Consider the following 18,017-nt stretch of genomic DNA (forward strand, 5'->3'; position numbering starts at 1 on the left):
GAAAAAAAAAAACACTACAGCTGTAGATTATCTTTGTCTGCCCAAGTTTTGCCTAATCCATATTCTTACCAAATTCACTAACAGCTTCTACAAACCCCGTGGACCTTTGGGCTGGAACTGCTGTGTGTTGCTGCTGAACTGCCTCTCTCCCTCATAATTTATTCCACAGCAATCAGGGCTTCATGCTGCCTGGTCCCCAGATTACCCTCTTGTCACTCCCCCTTCCAGAGACCCCTCCAGCCCAGGATACGCAGCCCTGCAGACAGCCTTGTCAAAGGAAGCTTCACTCGCCCCACATTCCACACCCTGGGGGTCATGGGAGCATTCAGACCACTTCTCAAATCTCCTACTTTACTTTGGTTAAGCCTCTGATACGGCACGCCCTCCAGCTCAATTACCTTCTTTTCTCCCTGTGCTGGGGTACCACTTGCCAGCAGTGCTGAGCTTTCATTCATGATACTGGCTCACGGAGTCTCTCCAGTTCAAACCTGCCTTCTTCTTGTTGGCCACACCACCTGCGGCCTCTCAGATCCTTGATCCCCACCCCCACCGCACCCCCCCCCCCAACCTTCTCCCCTGATTGTTTCAGCATCTCGCTCCCATGTCCACGCCTAGGACTTTGTCACCCCCCAGAATTGCTCCATCTCTAAAATTTTTAAGGACTCTCTCTCCACAAGAAACAAAACAAAACTACTCCCGGCCGCCTAAGTCCGTATCACACTTCATCTTTTTTGTTTGTTTTTAATCCCTGTCCCCCAAAAACATTATGATTTGTGAACTTCTAGTTTTCATACTTCTAAATATATTATGATTTTTAGCTGTTTGAAAACCCGAGCCCTAAAGCTAAAGAATCGTACATTAAGATTCATTTTGATGATCCTACGAGTGTTTCCTCTTCCCAAGCATCAACATTTATTTACTGAGTTTAGTAAACTTAGCAAGACAAGGACGAGGATAACACATTTTAGGAAGATATTAATATACAAGGGCTGAAATGAAAATACAGCAAAGCCGTGAGCCAACCAGAGCATGTGATTTCCACATCTTCCCAGGTCATTAAGGACTGACTGGGAATGGATTCCAGCTCTGGAAGCTTCATTATGGGAACCACTACCTGGTCTCAAGTGAGAACAGAACAAGGTCACTTTAGCCCTTTGCCATCCCAAGTCTGAGTTTCACCTTCCTTGTGCAATGAGAGCCCTCTTTCCACGTTTCTGCTGCTTAATTTGTTGGTGTTTTTTCCAAAGAACAAACGTCTTTAGTTCTTATTTCGGGAAGAAAGGTTGACTCAGGGACCGCGGACCATTATTTTCAGAGCAGTGTTGCCAATCACTTCATTCCGCGTACCTAAGTGGAGACCTGGGCCACAATAACACTCATCAAATATTGATTTGAATGAACTATATTAATATGTATTAACCGTGTTAATATTATCATTTATTTCTATCGGTATCACATAACAACTGGTAAAAGCAAATGATACAGTAATGAAGAAGATTTTCAGTCAGGCAGGTCCAGGCTGGAGTCCCCAGTCTGTGACTTAGTGACCCATGTGATCAGAGACAAACGACTCCCTGGGAGTCTCAGCTTTCCGAGACAGTGTTTGTGAAGCTCGGAGGGCCATGTCTGGCACTGGGTAAGCACTTAGTAAATGTTCGATATCATTTTCTTTGGCTATCACTCTGATATTTCTTGTGTGTTTCCCTTGAAGTTTGGGACTCGCTTCATTATAGAGGCCATGGAAGCTGCAGGGCACTCGATCAGCACTCTTTTCCTGTGTGGAGGCCTGAGCAAGAATCCCCTTTTTGTGCAAATGCATGCGGACATTACTGGTAAGTCGGAGAAGGAGAGGTCATTGTAGGCTTGGCAGCAAAAGGGTCATGTTCATGATCTAGGGTTGAGAATAGGAGGATACAGGTAGCATGCCAAATTATCTTGAATGTTTACTATGTTAACACATATTTTTTAAAAGATAACTCTTGAGTCTTTGTAGTCATGATGGGGAAAGTGACTTCCATGAGAATCCAACTGTGGGATGGTGGTAAGAAATGAGACAAGAGAGGTCAGCAGGGCTAGATCCTACTTTACGCATTTACTCAACAATTTTGAGTACTTCTTCTGCTCTGCACATTGTAGGGAATATTGAAGCTATGGAAATGAATAAGGCATAATTTCTGCCCCCAAGGAGTTCAAGGTCCATTGAAGAAGGCAAATAGCAAACGTGTTAAATTCAGTGTGGCCAGAGCTCCAAGTGAGAAGAGGCCGGATATTATGAAAACACAGTGAGGCTCCTCTCCCTGGTTTGGACCTATGATGGTGCAGGGCAAGCAATCTGGAGAAAGTGATAAGGAAACTGCCTTGAAGAAGGAATATGGAACCCAGCTGCTATGGGAACTGTGGGTCTAGCTGCAGATGGGATTTTGAGCTCTAAGACCCTGAGATCCTCATCAGAATCAAAAATCTTGACACAGATGGAGAGAATCCAGAGTGATGGACGGATCCCTCTGTGATTTGAGCAGACAAAGCAGAACAGGACCCACAGGGCAGACCCCTGGGTCCCAACGCTAGGGCCCCACTGGTAGGAGGCTTGCTGGTGTCGCAGAGGTTGGGCTGGCCTGCTATCCTGGTGCCCTTACCCCTCCTGCCCCTATCTCTGCCAGTGTCTCGTAGGGACGACCGTTTCCCTCCCAGGGCCTGTCCCAGGGGGGCCAGGTAGCAGGGCAGGGCAAGGGGAGGGAAGTAGGGGAGGACTGGACCCTGCTCATAGCTCCAGCCTAATATGAGCCCACCCTACAGTGGCCTCCATTTATCATGATCGTCTGCTGTCCCCATCTCCTGGACTCCTCATCTCTGACAGTTCCGTGGGTCAAGTTCGCTGCTCCTGACTCTGCTGCATCATTTGCCCCTTCTCCCTCTAGGCCACGCAGATTCCTGCAGATGAGAGCTTTCCCTAATGCGATGGGTGTAATTGACCCCAGCATGTTGTGAGGTCACACAAACGTTGCTGTCCTCATTTTGGGGATCAATAGACGGAGGCACAGGCCGGAGGACAGTATAAAAAAGGACACAGTCTAAGGGCAAATATATCAGGATTTACTTATGGAAATTACCACCGTTAACCAAGCTCCCACTGTGTGTGGATGTGAATTACTCCATATACATTTAGTCCTCACACACCACTAAAGGGTAGAAATGAGCGCTCCCATCTTACAGACAGGGAAACTGAGGTTCATAGAGATGAATTAAATCAACTGTCCAAACTCAAACGTCCAATAAGGAGCAGGACCATGATTATAACCCAGGTATATTCAGGCCCAGGTTTCTTAACTTTTCTGCCCAGTTTGTAACCGTTTGATGATGATGACTCTTTCCCAAATGTCCGAAACCTATGAAAGCAGGTCATACTGAGGCAGAAAGAGGAAAGACATGAAAGGGTACCCAGATTACTTTACAATTTTCCCCAGGAGAAAACCCATTTTATCTAAAACTCAGCTAGCTTGGTTCAGATAAGAGTCAGACTTAAAATTTGATCTGTGAATGACCTTCCAATTTCTGGTCTTCTAACAGCCACAAAGACTTCCTACCTGGAAGATAAAACCAGCCTTGTCTACCAAATCACCGGCGGGAATGGGAAGCAGGCCTCCGAGAGCGGAGGGGCGGGAGTGACCGTGGCTCCCGACTAGGCGCTGCGGCCCCAGCCTTTATGAAACTGGGTCCTCTTCCAGGCCCTACATCCCCGTGCTGGCTCAAAAGCTGGGGTTGCAGCGGCTTCACAGAAAGTTCTGCTTTGGAAGCTGTTCTTCAGGCTGTTGAATGAAAAGGCTGTTAATCGTTATTTGGATTCCGATTGAAACTGGACCCTTTGTCTCTGACTATGGACCAGCTACAGTCCCAGACAAAGGGACCTTTTCTTTGGCATGGAATTCCTCTGCCTTGGGAAGCCTGTGACTGACAAGTGATGGCAAAGTGCATCTGCCTTTAAATGCTTTGGGTTCTGCTAAACTCATTAATGCATCAGATAAAATAGTTCACATTCCAGGCAAGGCTGCCTTCTTCCTCTCCTGCACCCAGCACTAGGAAAAAAAGACCACATTTGCTCTCGTTCCTATAAAAGGCACATACAGAGCAGAGGGTGTAGAGGTAGATTTGTTGGTGCCTTTAAATATTGTAATTGCTCTAGTTTTCCTACAAAGAAAAACTTCAAGGGACCGTAAACCTGGTACATGGTTCTCAGGAATGCACGTGGAAAACCCAGGGGAGTTTGGAAGATACTTTGGGGAAAGTTTGGAGTAATGGAACGAGCGGGGTTGGGGGTGGGGCCAGCTCTGTGCCTCTGGGCAAGTTGCTTTACTTCTCTGAGCCTCATTTCTCTCTGCTGGAAGATAGAAATAATATTTCCCTCCTTTAGACTGTACTGAGTAAATACTCATGAATTTGTGAGCACCAAGCTCTGTGCCTGACTCTAAGTAGGTGTTCAGTAAATGTTAGTTCACTTCTTTCCTTACGCAGCACACCAAAAAGAAGGAAGTATGTTTGAGGAGAAAGCAGTTTTAATGTTTTGTGTGTAAATCTCTGCCTTTTGGGGAACAGCCTGCTCCGTGCAAACAAGGAGAGCAGAGCTTCACCAACTTGGGAAATGTCCTCTACGTGCAGACGCAGAATTTCTTTGTGCCCCGGGCATTTAGTTAACTGTGGTTTCAAGAAATACTTGGTGTGTACTAAGTAATTGTAGGTTTCCCCCACTGACTTGGGACTCAGTGTTCCTCCTCCTAGATATTGTTTTTCAGTACTAGCAATTTTAGTAGGGGTTTCCCTCTTCCTGCCTTATTTATTATTTTAATAATTTATTTATTCCCTCCAAAACCTTCCCTGAGCACACTAGCGGACCAAGCACTGAGGGTGGCTTAGGGGTGTAAAGAAGAGCAATAATGTCCTGCTAACAGGGTCATTACAAACACAAAATGTGCTCTCTCCAGTGTCCAGAGACTATGGTGGGACACAGGGAACGCCCCAGCATAATGCAAATCAGATCCAGGCAGGGAATAGAGAACACACTCTAACTGGATTAAATGGAGATGAGTTGAAGGGTTTGTTTACAGAGGTGTGGGTAGGGTGCAGAGAAACCCTGGCCACCACCCAATACCCTGGGGCAACTCACAGTCTTACCATCTCTAGCCTTACAGAGGCCCCAGGGCAGGGCAGTAGCCAACCTAAGACCACAGGGCTTGAGGAGGACTGCTGGGCTGGAGCTTAGTCAATGGCTCAGCCAGCAGGCAGCTGGGCCGCAGGTGTGGTCCACCCGGGTGAGTGTTCCGGACCCAGAGCAGGTTTGGAGTGAGGGTCAGGGTGTGAGGGAAGAAGTAGGATTGACCTGAGGGAGAAATAGAAGCAGTGAGTTGGTTCCACCCAGAGAAACAGGTGTGGAGAGACTTCAGAGTTAAGGGAAACTTCAAGAGGCATAACAACTAGTGCTAATTTAGTGCTTTCTGTGAGCCAAGCACTGTTTTAAGTGCCCTACTCTCAATAGTACTTTTAATCCTGACAGTAGCCCTGTGAAGTAGGTGGAGTTTTAACCCCATTCTGCAGATGGGAAAACCGAGGCACAGAGAGCTTAGCTAACCTGCCTCGCCTTGGACCACACAGCTAATTCAGCAAGGGAACCAGAGTGCGAGCCCCGGCAGCCTGGCTGCAGAGCACTTTGGCTGCAGCTGGAGAGCTGATAGGGAAGCTCAACAGGTTTACTCTGGTTTCTGGTTCCCAGTGGCAGGGAACTGGAAGTGGTTCCTCCCTGCTCAGAACTGGTGAGGCTTTTTGGCAGGGTAAAGAGGGGCTTGGGAGGTGAATGTCATTTGGAGCAACTGTCTTCTCAAAAGTTCCAGTGCTGAGGGGTGGTCACGGACACAGTCACAGTCTGTCTGTAGGACCCCTGGATTCTACAAAGGCATTCACAGTGCTCTCTCCTGACTTGGCTGAAGCAGCCCTTCGGTGTGGCCTGGTGTCTGTCCTTCCCCTCGAGATGTCCCTTCCCTGCTTCTCCAGTTTCCAGCTCAGGAGAACTGCGTGCAGATGGGCTTCGCTCACTGTCAGTTCTGATTCTGACAGTAGCAGCCGCCATTCTCGAGGGCTCATGATAGGCCAGCAAACGTGCTGAGCACCGTGTATGCCCTTTCTCATTAATCCGCACAGCAAGCCTGTGTGGAAAGTCTCTTCATTTACATATGGGGAAACCAAGGCTAAAAGGGTTTAAGTGACGTACTGAAGGACACAAGGCTAGTGGGACCAGGTCTAAGCTTTTCCCAGAGACCCCAGCCCACCTGCTGCCTGTTAGCAAACTCGCAGGCACTGGCCCGCCCTGCAGCGTAGGGCTGCTGTTCCTGAGCCCTCCGGGATGTGTGTGAGAACTCTGTTCCCTGTCCCCTTTCTCTGAGATGGCTGACCAGCTGGCCCAGTCCTGGAGTGGGGGGTGAGGGTGGAAATGGTGGGCCTGCAAAGGAGGTTATGTCAGGGAAACCTTCCCAGAAAGACAGCAAGAAGAGCCCAGACTTTGGGAAAAATAAGTCTACTGTCCTGAGTAGGAAAAGACTACAGGCCCGACCATAGAGCTTACCTCTGTGGAGTTTGCTGCCATCTCCTGATTAGCGAATACATTCATACTTCTTGTGTTTTATTTGTTATACACATGCATACATGTAAAATCCCAAGACTTCTAAATGATTGCTATTAATCTTAAACCCACCATGAACCCTCAGCCTCTGGGAATTGGCATGTGGAGTGTACCTCCCTGCCTGGCAGACCCCGCTTATCCTTCAGATGCACTCTGAGGACACCCTTCCCCTCCTAGAAATTTCTTCTTTCATCATTTATGCTCTTACCAAGTACTATACACTGGCTTCCAATCCCGGAATCCAGCATTGGGCAAACAAAGTCCCTGCCCTTATGGAGCTCATGTTCTAGCAGGGGAGACAGAGCATAATCAAGATACTTAACAACCCAGTGTTGGAAGGGGATAAGGAGTGCTGTGTTAAGTCATCGTCTTAAATCCGATGGTCAGGAAAGCCGCTGTGGGAAGCACATTTGCACAAAGACATGGAGTGGGAGAGAGTTGCTGTGTGGACATCCAGAAAGAAGTGACCGATCCAGACAGAGGAACAGCATGGGCAAGGGCCCTGAGGCAGAGTTAAGAAAGAGCAAGGAGGCCAGGGCAGCGTGGCCAGGAAGAGTGGAGAGGAGAGGGAGATCTGGGTGGCACCGGTCCTGGAGGACCTCATCGGCCATTGGAGAGGCTTTGCCTTGTACTCAGAGGAGTCGGAAGCTGCTAGAGGGATTATTCACACCCTCTCTCATTGCTTCCATTTTCTTAGTGCATCTCAGTTACAGAATTAACCTCCTTTATTTCTTTCTCATCCATCTCCCCTTTGAGACCTGAACAGCAGGACAGAGTCAAATTCTGCTCTGTATTCCTGGGCCCAGCAAAGCACTTAATAAATGTCTGATGAACTGAAATTCAACCAAATGGCAGGCAGCAGCTAGCAGAAGCCTGGGGAACCTGGGCAAAAAGGTCTCATGAGTTGATCTGTATGATGTTGGCTCCCATGGGGCTCTTGGCTACTGCACCAGCCGGCAGAGGCGATGAAACCCTTTAGATGCAGGGAATCCCAGGAGACAAGGAACGGCCTGGGTTGGGGAGGAGGCGCCTGTTGCTACCTTCCCATCAGGTGTTTTTACTGCTGGGGCTGCTTGCTGGCTCCCCACAGTGCCCCGGGCCTGCTCACTAACCAAGGTGTGGTCTTGTCCTGTGCAGGCATGCCTGTGGTCCTGTCCCAAGAGGTGGAGTCTGTTCTTGTGGGCGCTGCTATTCTGGGTGCCTGCGCCTCGGGGGATTTCACTTCTGTACAGGTATGTGAGGAGCAGGGGGCAGGCCGTGGCCCCTCCCCTGTCTGAGACTGCCCTTCCTCTTGACAGCAGCTCACATCTTGCAAAACACACACAAGATATAATTAAGAAATGATAGGTTCCAGGCAGGGAAAGCACAAACACTTCTAGCCTCAGACGTATTTATTGCAGTTTTTATTTGACTTGGCCTCTGTTAGTGTTGGTCATTCTGTTTTTCTGTTGTCTTTTTCTTTTTCCTCCTTTAAAATAGCTCTTAAATTATTTCTTTTAAATATCCCCTTGACCATTTTCTTTTAGCAAGTGGAAGAAGGAAGGTTCAAAACCTAAGTTTTTCATGTAAATTTTAGATTTATATTTGCTTATTTCATCTCTACTCACCACTGTTCAAATATCATTGAGGCCTCTATCAACAAGAGACAAATGAAAATGTTGGTAAAAAAAGGAATTAAAAAGAAAAATAAGGAACAAAGATAAAGGAAGAAGGAAACAACTTGGTGGCAGTGATTGAGTACACAGTTTGACTCTGAGCTTCCTGGCAGCCAAGATGAAAAGAACACATGATAAGTTGCATAACTCTTATTTTCAAAAAGAGGAAACATACCAGTTTCTTGTAGGAGACAAAGCTTTTCCTACCACCAAATTGCAAAAGACATTTCACACACGGGGTTTTATGGAGAGAATCTGAGTGGTAACTTAATAGTATGAACAGCTGGTTTACGAAAAGCAGAGAAGCAGCCCAGGTAGGATGGCGAGCACAGGCTCTGGAGTCATAAAGGAACGTAGCCAAAGCTGAAACAGGTAGCAGATACCCAAACTAAGAAGTCTGGCTCCCAGGTCTCAGATGAGAATTTAGGAAATATTTGTTCAGCTGAACATCTGAGAGTTTAATGACTTACCCAAGGTCTCAAGATCAGGACTAGAAGCCAGGTTTTCCACCAGTAGCCTAGTCACTTATTGTGATCCTATTATGTCCCAAGAACTATGCCAGGTGCTTTTAATAGCATCTCCCTGATAGAACAATATGCATGGGCAACAGAGATCCAGAAAGGTGATAGAACTTAAGAATACATTGTTAGAAACAGACAGATGCAAAAGTCCAGTTTCAATTATCTGTGCTCTTATACCACATTTCGGGAAGTGTGGTGCAGTACATACTGCCCAGGCCTTGTGAATTGGTGCCTGTGAAATACCCCTTTCAAGGAACTGAATCTACCCATGAAGGCTTGTGGATTTTAACTGCAGTTTTTGAACAAAGAAGGTAGAGTTGAATCTTCAACTTTTCCTGGATTTTCTGGTACTGGTACTCAGAAACATTACATCGAGTTATTTATTTACTGTTGAAATGTCAATGACTTGTCAATTATTATTTTAATGTTATCAACTGTAATGAAGATGATATCACAATGAGATGCCTTGCCATTCCAGGGACAAATTAAAATTTCTAAACCAAAGCAGTAGAGATGCTTGCTAAAACCCTGCATAGGTTACCTCATATTATGGACTGAATGTTTGAGTCTTCTCAGAATTCTTATACTGAAGCCCTAACCCCCAATGTGATGGCATTAGGAGGTGCATCTTTGGGAGGTAATTTGGGTCAGATGATATCATGAGAGTATGGCCCTTATGGTAAGATTGGTGCCCTTCTGAGGGAGCTGGGACACATACGCTTGCACTCTCCCCACACCCTCTTTCTCTCTGTTTGAGGACACAGTGAAAAGGTGGCCCTCTGCAAACCAAGAGCATGGTATTCACCAGAATCTGTTCGTGCTGGCATCTTGATCTTGAACTTCTTCCAGCCTCTAGAACTATGAGAAAGTACATTTCTATTATTTAAGCACTCATTCAATGTTATTTTGTTATGGTGGCCTAAGCAGACTAAGACACCTCATTTAATTTTGGTGTCTTCCTACCTGCAAAATAGATGTTTTTCTCCTTGTCCTATGTATGGGGAAACCAGGGCTCGGGACAGTTTTAAATAACTTGCCCAAGACTGTAGTTAATAACGGATCAGCAGAATTGAAACTAAGTGCTCTCTGAATCAGTAGCCCATCCTGACTTTCATTCTATTTCCACTTTGTTTGATTTTTTTCTCTTTTTTTTCCTTAATAATACTTATGGGCTTCTAATATGTTTAAAGGTATAGTTTCTGAAAAGAAATGTCATTGGTCACAAATCAGATAGTAGTCTCCAGCACAGAAAGAGAGTAGGGTGACAGGAGAGTAGGCCATGCCACCAAATACTCCACACTGTGACTTACAGCATGGCACCTCACTGGGGTCTCAGTCAGACTGAAGCTTACAGCTTCTAAAGGACTCCACTCATATTTCCACAAAGACACCTTCAGTCCAGGAGATTTTTCATTAATATTCTGGAGCAGAATCAAAGATATGGTCCATCAAGTATTGGCATTTGTGACCTAAGTAGCGTCCGCGAAGCTCCCAACATCTTAAAGACAAGCTCATGTCTCCTATTCCACTCAAAGACATAGATGCCTCTTCTGACTGCTTTTCGGTTTAGGAGACACTGTAATCTGGTAAAGAGAGCCCAGACTGAAACCCGATGTCTCTCACATGCCTGAGAGAATCTGTGTGGTATTGACCTCTATGTTTGCTTGTTGTATAGCCTCAGACAATGTCACCTGACCTCTCCAGGTGCCTCTTTTATTTGTTTGTTTTATTCTCTTTTAAAAAAATATTTAAGAAGAATTGCCAGTCATGTGAGACCGTTGATATGAAGAACCTTTTAAAGCTCTGATGACCTCCATGAGCCCTGGGTATAATTATCAACATTGTTCTAATGATTATGTTTGGAACGGCTTTGGGAATGTAAGTGCTTGAAGACTTGGCTTCATTCAGCTCTCTCTAAAGAAGACATGCCAACCTGGCCAACCTGTCTGCCCTAGGCCTGGGGACCAGCTCAGCATTCTGGCAGCTTGAGGTGAAACAGAACTGCTTCTTCCCTGTGATTTATATTTTTCAACCTGAACTTTAATATAATTTTTTGTTTTTTGTTTTCTGAACTTCAAAGATCCTAGTTTGGTCTTCATGGTGCCTGCCACTACTGCCTTTAAGAAAACTGAGCAATTCCTGCCAGCAGCTCAATGAGTCCAGCAAGCCAAATGTTGTGTCTTCTCTCTGGTGGTTGGATGGAGGATTTTAATTCTTATCTAGGTGTGTAGACTTCGGTACAAAAAGCCAGGCTCATCTCCTCTACATCTAAGGAAGGGCTAGGACGAGTTCAGAGGCCACAGGCTGCAGACCTAGGGAAGGGCCTATGTGCCTAGGGAGACAGGGTTTCCCAGTTTCCAAGGCCCATGAATCAATGACTTCAGCTGGGATAGAGCTGTGTACCTAACATTGGTGACACCAGTGGATTAGAAGGACTTGCAATTGTGGGTTTTACTTATAGTTATTGCAAACGTCTATATATTTTAATCCTGGGAAAAAGTTTTAACAGATGCAGGGAGAAGGACAGTGGATGGCGTTTTCTTGTGGGGAAGATCATTCAATTAGGAGGTCCATTGCTGTTCCACATGTTGAAACCTGCTGACAATTGCAAGCGTCCACCTCCTGTTCTTTCATCCACTCATGCCCTTTCCTGCACCCTCTTCCTTTAGACATCTAAAGCCTGCCTACTATTTTCTTTTCAAGTTAGGATCTCACAAATGGTATTGAAATAGCCATCCATTTTCAGTGAAGAATGGAATGATGAACAACATCCTAAAGAATTATCCCTCTCCAGAAATGGTGTTCTCCTTTCAGTACTTTTAAAACTGTGTCTCAGTAGACAGTGTGACAAGAATCATGTCATGGCTGTCTTTATATCTACAGCTTAATCAATTAAATGGAGTCAAACCACAGAGATGCCACTTTCCTGGTAAAAGTCCAGCCATTGAGTAGGTGGGAGGGAACGCAAGGAAGAGAGGCTTCCTCCTATTATTGGCAGGAGCGTGGGACCCATGCAGTCATGACCTCTGAGGACTTTCCATTTGGACACTCCCTCACCTCTGTAAAGTCACCCATTGCTCCCTTTGCTATATGTGAACTCCAAGGTGATTTCCTCTAATTCTGAATAAACTGGAAACCAAATCATTACAGTTAGAAGCCAAGAGCATCTTGTAATAGTTCTGTGGGTTCCAGGCCCCAGACAATTAACAAAGTGGAAAAGATAAGTTAATGAAATATCAACATGCTTACCTTTTCTAAGCACAGGCAGTGGAGGGGTTCTAAGACATGCAAAGGATGCGTAAAACAAGAAGCCTGTTTCGAGGTGCCTCACGAGAAAACTCAACCTAATGCAAAGAGGCAGGCACGCAAAATGGCTTTCCACCCCGCATCCTTCAGGTCTTCAGAAAGTGCAGATGTCATGCACTTTCTGTAATTCCCTATCTTCAGGGACAGTTTTGCTCCAAAACTACACGAAGCAAGCATTACTTCTAATAGTGGTGTGTGTCCTGACACCCGCCCTCACCCCCCCGCCCCCTGAAAAGCAGTGGAGGAAACATCTGAAGCAAAAATCAGCCAAAGGAGACAGTGACAAAAGATCAAAATGAATTTCGCAATCAATTTAAGGCGAGTACCAGTGTAAAGAAAATAAGCCCCAGGAATTAAGCAATTCATCAAACAGGGCTCCCTCCCACAGCGTGAGGGTCACTGCCTCGTAAACTGTTGACTCCATGCTCCCCCTCCATCAACTCTCCCTGTCACGTTCCAGACAGACTCCTGTGTCTGCCAGACCAATACGTGGAAGTGGCCAGTTGCCGGCCGTGATTACTCACCCTTTCTGTAACACGTGTCCACAAATAAACCATTCACACTGATCACTGTGGTCTACACTCAAGGTCAGTCCTTGCAGACATCCTCATGGTTTAGCTGAAGCCTCTCCTTCTATCCTTTTACATGAAGTTTACTTCATTTAGAGCCAGTTCTATTCATCACCTATGCAGTGCTTCAAAGCCCATGATTTTGCCTACAATTCAATACCTCTCCATTCTGTTTTACTTTGTGAGTCGACTTTCTGTGATTTTTAGTTCTCTTTGGCTTCCTGTCACCATAAATACCAGTTTTACATTTACAGAGTAAAGATGGTTATCATGACTTCAGTTTCTAGAGGTTTGGAAAGAGTGATATATAGTGGATGTTCAGAAATATGAAACTATCCTATGTCTTGGCACATTCGATCATAATTAGCTGTTTTTCCTTTTTATGGAATACAACTAATAATTCACGTTCATTGGGAAAAAAAGAAAATTCAGTTAAGCTGAAAGAAGAATATGAAAACACTGATCTTACTATCCTAAAATAACCACTATTGAAGATTCTGGTTGCTATTGCTCTAGTCTTTTTATACATATTTTTAAATCATCATTTACTTTTTAAAAATGTGTCCATACAATGCATAGTTTTGTAGCCTTTCCTCCCATCCCAAAATATACTGTAAACATCTTTATTTACCGTGTTTGTAGGCTGCCTAATTTTCTACCCCGTAGAAAAGACCATGACTTTTTCACCTGGTCCCCATTTTGAATACTTAGGTGGCCTCTGCTGTTTTGAATAAAGCTGCAACTAACATCTCTGTAGCTGAATTTTTACAGTCACCCTAAGTTATGTTAAAATACATTATGAAGTATAATTGTCAAAAGTCTGCCTAATTTTTACAAGTTTGATATATATGAACACTTTAACTCCCACCAGTAGTATATAGAAATTCAGGGCTCACACTTCTTGTATACAAGGAGTCTATTGCTATGAATTTTAGTTCCATTTAGCTTTCATCCCCAGGCCTCTTATAATCTTATTCATTTCACATATGGTCCTGATATTATCAACTTTGTTTAGTTGACTTTTGCCCTTGGTTGCTTAAGCATGTGTTTCTAGAGACATGGGATGCTGGTTTCTAATTAAATAGATTCAGATTTCTGATTGAATTTTCATAGTGTCCTGTCCCATATGTCAATGCCTCATAGAAAGTCAACATAAAATCCTGGAATGGTAATTAATACTTTAAAGAAGGATTAAATGAAGAATGTGGAGAAAAAGGAATGCGATATGGGCCCTAACATTCATTATACTTATTGCTACACCTGGTTAACAGCACTAACAGCACATTCGTATCTTTTCCAGAATTGTTCCCTCTCCAAAATAAATAAATAAAAGCAACACGTTTAGGTTCTAATTAATTGTAAATCCCCTTGTTCCAATCTGCTTTGCAGAATGGAACCATGGATGTCAAAGTCAAAACATTAGCTCAAACTTAGAATTCTGTTTTCAGAAATTATTTCAATATAAAAGATATACAACATTTGACTTGCCTGTTCCTTTCAGTGTGATCCAGGAACAGGGCCTGTTACCTTCTATCCCTGATCCTTTATACCCAGCAACCAGTGGGTGTTAACATTCCCCACTGTGCAGCTAAAGACAATGAAGAATGGGGAGGTCATATAACCTTGCTAGATACAAAATCTATACTCTTTATTCCATCAAACCATATCCCAGTAAATGTATATCCACTGCTTGGGAAAGTCACAGATTCCAATGTGGCAACTCAGCTGCCCTTCACAGGGTGGGGCAGTTTTATAGAAAAACTCGGCTTCATACATGTGTCATCACTGTTTGATTGACTATCAGATATAGAAATAAAAATAAGAAACTTGCCCTATCTGATTTGGAAATTTTCTAATTCCTTTTGCCCAGAGAATACTTTATAATATGCTCACCAGTATTGTTTTTAATGTACTTGCTTTTAATCATAATCTGCCCATTTACTTTTTATAGAAGTTGATATTAAAAAGTACTTTAACTAATTAAGAACTTTAATTAAAAGACACTTTTTATAGTATTGTTATTAACATGAAGATTTAGGCTAACAAACATTTTTCCAAATTATCCCTCTCCCCCTGAACTTTTTATTTAGGAATTTATGAACGGGGTTGTTAACAAAGAAAAAAAAATGGTGAAACATCGACTGAGTCCATGAGAAACTTAGAAGAATTACAAAATTGTATTTCTAGAATAAAGTTTCCCTAACTCTTTGACTTCATTTTATTCAAGACAACATTTAATACTGGTGCAAATCTGAAAAATATGTAAGATCTTTCCATAGAAAAAGATGCTTATACATAATGAAGTCTTCCTTTTAATTAACATTTATGCCTGTATGTTTCATACAAAAATTCCTTGTTGGAAATGAACAGGTTGGGTATTTTATTTCTTTACACCAGGATAACTCATGGATAGCAGATCCATGCTATATAAGCTTAATATTCAACATAGTAAATTAGGCTGTAGAACCAAATACGGGATCAGGAAAGAAAAGACCTTTAGTTAAGTCAGGAATCACCCCTTAATTGTTGGGGGGTAGTCCTGAAAAATAACTACACATGCACACACACACACACACACACATATATTCATACACAACACCTAGTATTGGATGAAGTTTGATTCAGAGCCATGAAATATGTCGAGGTTTAACTGAAATCCATGAGAGTTTGGTTGCAGCGTTGAGGCAGGTGATCAAGAACTATGCAGAAGGGAAAAAGCATCGTTACAATTGCATATCAGAAGTATTTCATTCTCTGCAGTAAACCATAAGAAAGTACCATGGGTTCAGAAACTTGAGTGTAGTATCTTTAATCAAGCATTATCAAAGAAATGTAAATATTAAAAAATTTAATAACATGTTAAAAGTTGTATGTAAGGAAATTTCCTGTACTGTTATTATAATAATTTTACAAGTGAGGTAAGAGAGGTCAAGTGACTCACTAAAGCCATGGCTAGAAAGGGACGAAGCCAGAATCTAAGGCCTAGGCTGGGATTTCAAAGCTGGGGACTGTTCAACTCGATCACATGTGGACATGGACTCAAATGGGGCACAGTGTGATTGCCATTATTTTAGAAACTAGCATCAGAAATAGACGACCTGAATTAGGATGCATAGTAAAGAGTCACCAAGTTAGCACCAGTTCCCAGAGAGTGCTCCCTCAAAGTAGGATAACTGTAGAGATTTTAGTTCATAAGATTGAGAACCAGGGCATAGAGAAGTCACCAGGGAGGACGTGATGCCTTGGGATTTGTAACAGCTGGACCTGAAGAGGTGAGGGGAGAGCACAGGTACTGTAACTGCGGAACAGAGGGCTGTGTGAAGACTACGGGGTCAGCTGGCTTGTCAGTGACCATAGAGGGAGAGAGCCAGGTTCTGGACCCCGTTCTCCTCCCAGTCTCTGATCTCTTGCCAGGCTCCCTATTAGCCAGACTCAAAGTCAGAGGGAAAGAGAGCTCACTGGTGTAGAGAGTACAAGTGAGCCCGGCTAAGCCCAGGGAAGCTCAGGAGGACATGCAGATGTCTGTCCGTCAGTTGTTTGGGCGGAGGTGCTCAGGTCAGGCTGTGGACCAGGGGCCCCCTCTAAATGCTGTGTTACAGATTTGCATGCGATAAGATACTTGCCTCAGAATGTAAATCAATTATGACATTTTATTCAGAGCAAGATGTTCTCAATGAAGGAGTCTGTGTGTTTGTTCACATTCCGGGGCAAGCTACTTAAGTCACCACGGACCTGCTCTTTCAGTAGCACTTGTCCAGACTCAGCTCTGCATGCTGGAGTCCTCAATCGTGTCTCCCTTATTCCCACTTTCATTTCCTGCTTCATTTGTGCTAAAGATAACAAAACTAATACTTTTCTGCACATCCTCTCAGCTGGGCACTGTGCTAAGGTAGTTCAGGTGACATTTAGTTCTTACAATTTGGGTTCTTCACCTTACCTTTACAGGTAGGGAACTGAGGCTCAGAAAGTTCCAGTAATGTGCCCATGGTTTAACAGCAAGTGGCAGAGCTAGAAGTCAAGTCCAGATCTGACTCCAATGTCTGTGCTCTTCTCAGGCCTCGACTGCCCCAGGGCAGTGCTTATACTTATCTGACATTAATACCTAAGAAACAATGCAGCCTTATAGGGGGAAATGCCTTGTTTGGAGACCCATGGCTGCATTCTCTGTTGTCAGTAACAACTAAGTTATGATTTCTGGAAATAGGTACACCCCAGCTCCCAAAATCAGCACCATTTATGGGTTCCCATGTGATTCAACTTTACAAAGCCTTTCCCAGCCCATCCAGATCAGAAAGCAAAGTCAGTTTGTTTCTAAGTGGCTCTTGTCTGTTTCCATCTCTTTTTAAACTTGGGAGGTCAGGAAGAAGATGGAGGAAAGAATTCATGAGAGGGATGCATTTCCTTAGAAATGTTATTAATTGGCTGGGCAAAACAAGAGAAGGAAATAAAATAGCTGCTCCTCACTAAGTAAAGGCATCTTCTTCCCTTACCTCATTAAAAATTAAAAGCACTTTTGGTTTAAGTAGGGCAAATTAGTAATTAAGTGCTATATAATCAACTTGTATAAACATAATATGGAAGGGGAGGCCAGATTAATCACTCTGCTGGCTTGTTTTTGCCCCATTAATGCACCTTTTCCTTGGGTCCTTCCTGTGATGTCAGGATGCATTTTCTGCTGTCCTCGCCTGCTGGAGGTCGGGTGGGCTGTGAGAGCTAGGCTGACAGATGACCGCTGGCCAGGTCTGGAAAAGACGTGTCTGGGCCTTGATCCAAGTAGGTGATAAGGCTCCTTGTTTAATTCTATAAGCCAAGGTTCATCAGCAGGAGCCTGCCCCGTGACAGGGACAGTTCTAGATGGTAGCAGGACAAAGGGGGAAATTACACACGCTTCAGTGCCCATGGAGTGGACAGTCTAGCAGGGAGGAGGTGGGCACAGACGGAAACAGTTATGAAACAGTCAACACTCGGTGCAATGGCACTGACTGTGGGGCCTGGGCGCGGGCTCAGACCATGGCTCTGCCGCTTACCTGGTATAAGTTACTTAATTTCTGTTTGCCTCCGAGCCCTCATCTGCAAAATAGGACAACGATCTCTGCACCATAGATATATTATCTCACAGCTCGTGTTGTAAGGAGTAAACGTGTTGGTGCGTGTAGTGTGGCATAGTGTGTACTTAGCATTGGCTGTTATTCATTTGTTATGCTTGCTATACAGTGAGGTAATGGAGCACCAAGGAAAGCGTGTCTTCCACTGTCTTGAGAGCTGAAAAAGTCCTGAGAAGGCCACGTTTGACCTGGCCCTA

The 18,017-nt window shown here is 44.2% G+C and overlaps 1 protein-coding gene across 3 annotated transcripts in view; it reads left to right on the plus strand.

Moving 5' to 3' along the window:
• FGGY (FGGY carbohydrate kinase domain containing) overlaps window positions 1–18,017 on the plus strand; it is a 385,198-nt gene that overhangs the window by 305,166 nt on the left and 62,015 nt on the right. For all 3 annotated transcript variants that reach the window (XM_054573901.1, XM_054573920.1, XM_054573910.1), the window contains 2 exons: window positions 1,712–1,832; window positions 7,802–7,896. In XM_054573901.1, the coding sequence (XP_054429876.1) occupies window positions 1,712–1,832; window positions 7,802–7,896 (216 nt within the window). The remainder of the gene's footprint in view (window positions 1–1,711; window positions 1,833–7,801; window positions 7,897–18,017) is intronic.

Source organism: Pteronotus mesoamericanus, unplaced genomic scaffold (genome assembly GCF_021234165.1).
Source record: "Pteronotus mesoamericanus isolate MK-2021 breed Mesoamerican mustached bat unplaced genomic scaffold, CSHL_Meso_final contig_105, whole genome shotgun sequence".
NCBI classification, from domain to species: Eukaryota; Metazoa; Chordata; class Mammalia; order Chiroptera; family Mormoopidae; genus Pteronotus; species Pteronotus mesoamericanus.